A 1,901-nucleotide genomic window follows, 5' to 3' on the forward strand; every position below is an offset into this window, starting at 1 on the left:
CCCCGCGTTGGCCGCAGCGAGTTGGCCGGGAAGGGGCTGGAGCCCCGCCCCGCAGGAGGCTCGGCCGGGCCCGGGCTGGTTGCCGCCTCTCCTGCGGGGACGAGACTGCTGACTCTGCTTGGAGAAGTTGCTTAGCTGCGGAGAAAGAAGCAGCACTACTGGTTCTCCGACTTCAAAGCCCAGAGCCAGGAGCTTGGTTTTGTTTTGTTTTGAATTTAATTTGTATCCAAGGCCAAACCCAAGTCCAAATGCGAGAGCGCAGAACGGGAAGTGGCCCTGCACCGCCACGCACCCTCCTTCTGCACCTGGGGCTTCAGAGGTTTCCAAAACCTTTGGCGGCCGTCCTACTTGCAGGCCTAAGCCCAGAGGTTTGGGGCTTGCATGCCCCCAAGTTTTGCTTGCCCTCGGCCCTAAGACCCCAGGAGCAAGCAAGGGAGCAGACCCCCATTCCCGTAAACTGGGCTTAAAGCTGCCGCACCTCGGTGGGTGCTGAACCACGCCAGAAGAGCAGTTCTCCCGTGGTGCGGTTCAGGACAACGGCCGTCTTGGGCACAGCTACGTGGTATCTCCCCTGCCAGGTTAAGCAGCCGCTAGCTTGTCCTGAGCCTTCAAGAGGCCGAGACGTGCGACAAGGTGCCAATCGGAGGCGTAAATCGGAGACGTAGCAGCTGCGGGGACCAGGACCCCAACCGAGACAAATGCATCGTCTGTACGGCGACCCTGCCTGAGCGTCTGTCCAGCTCCTGGCTGGGGACAGCAAGTGCTTTGGGCACTACTGGAGGGATGTGGGAGCCAGGGTCGTCCAGACAACGTGAGAGAAGCCAGGATGTTTTAGGGTGCTCTCTCGTGCTGGATAAAACATCCAACAGAAGAGATCGCCAGCAAAACTCCAGGCCTCTCCAGTGTCTTTCAGCATCGCCGCCGGGGAAGGAGGGCTGCACCTCTGTCGGGGACGGTGTGAGCAAGCCCCGGGCGCGGGACGACCCGACGGCAGTAGCTCCTGAGCGAGCAGCAGGCAGGGCCGAGAGCGTGCGACCTGGGCTGCACCTCCTCCTGCTTCCGCCGCCGGACGCGCGGCCCCTGCGCTCTCGCGCTCCTCCAGCCTTTGCCAAGGCGTTTGAGTCGCTTCCTCCTCCAGGGTCGCGGGCTCTCGAATGCTTCCCCGTGCCTGTGAGCTGGTCTAATAAAAGGTGTCGTCCCTGAACCAAGAGCTCTGGAGTTGTGCATTCCCCCATCCTGGAGCAGCTGCAGAGACGCGGTCGCCAGGAGCGAGCCGGTCTCCAGGAGCGCTCGGCGTCGGGCTCCGGCTTTGCTCCGCAGCGGGGGCCGAGCTCAGACGCCCGCGCCGCTTCACGAAGCCGAGAGCTTGTTTTGAGCAGAGCTGGGATAAAAAACCTGGGGATTTGCCCGATTCAGGCAGCTCCTGACGGCCTGCGGAGAGGGCTGGGAGCCGTGCTGGAGCGGGGAGGTGACTCACGGGAGTGTGGAAATAATCTGGCTTGAGCTGACTCGTGACACGCGGATTACGACGGGTGTGAGATGCCCGGCAGGCGAGCCGCTCGCTGGGCTTCACCCACACAGACGTGAGCGGGGCGTGCGACGGACGGCTGCTCGGAGCTGCGCACGGCGCTGGGGCCAGGGCCCTGCCCGCGTTTCGGGGACGGCGCCGGCTCGTGGCCCCTGGAGGCCGGCCGGGCGCCGCAGAGAGCAGGGCCCAGGGGATGGCATGGCAATGGTGCTGAGCCCGGTGGCTGCCAGGGGAGCGTGGGCACAGTCCCCGTCTCTTCCCCTCGCCGCCCGGGGGAGTCGCCCGCTCCCAGGCTCCTCGCACCCGGCAGCACGTGGCAGGCGACACCCGCGCCGCTGGGGGCGCTCACGCCCACCAATCAGGGCAAGCCCTG

The 1,901-nt window shown here is 65.1% G+C and overlaps 1 protein-coding gene across 1 annotated transcript in view; it reads left to right on the forward strand.

Moving 5' to 3' along the window:
- The first annotated feature begins 783 nt into the window (after nucleotides 1-783).
- Nucleotides 784-1,901, forward strand: part of PRPF8 (pre-mRNA processing factor 8) — a 21,117-nt gene continuing 19,999 nt past the window's right edge. Inside the window, exon 1 of the mRNA XM_006032882.1 lies at nucleotides 784-1,170. Coding sequence (XP_006032944.1) covers nucleotides 784-1,170 — 387 coding nt within the window. The remainder of the gene's footprint in view (nucleotides 1,171-1,901) is intronic.

Source organism: Alligator sinensis, unplaced genomic scaffold, assembly GCF_000455745.1.
Source record: "Alligator sinensis unplaced genomic scaffold, ASM45574v1 scaffold1244_1, whole genome shotgun sequence".
Taxonomy (NCBI): domain Eukaryota; kingdom Metazoa; phylum Chordata; order Crocodylia; family Alligatoridae; genus Alligator; species Alligator sinensis.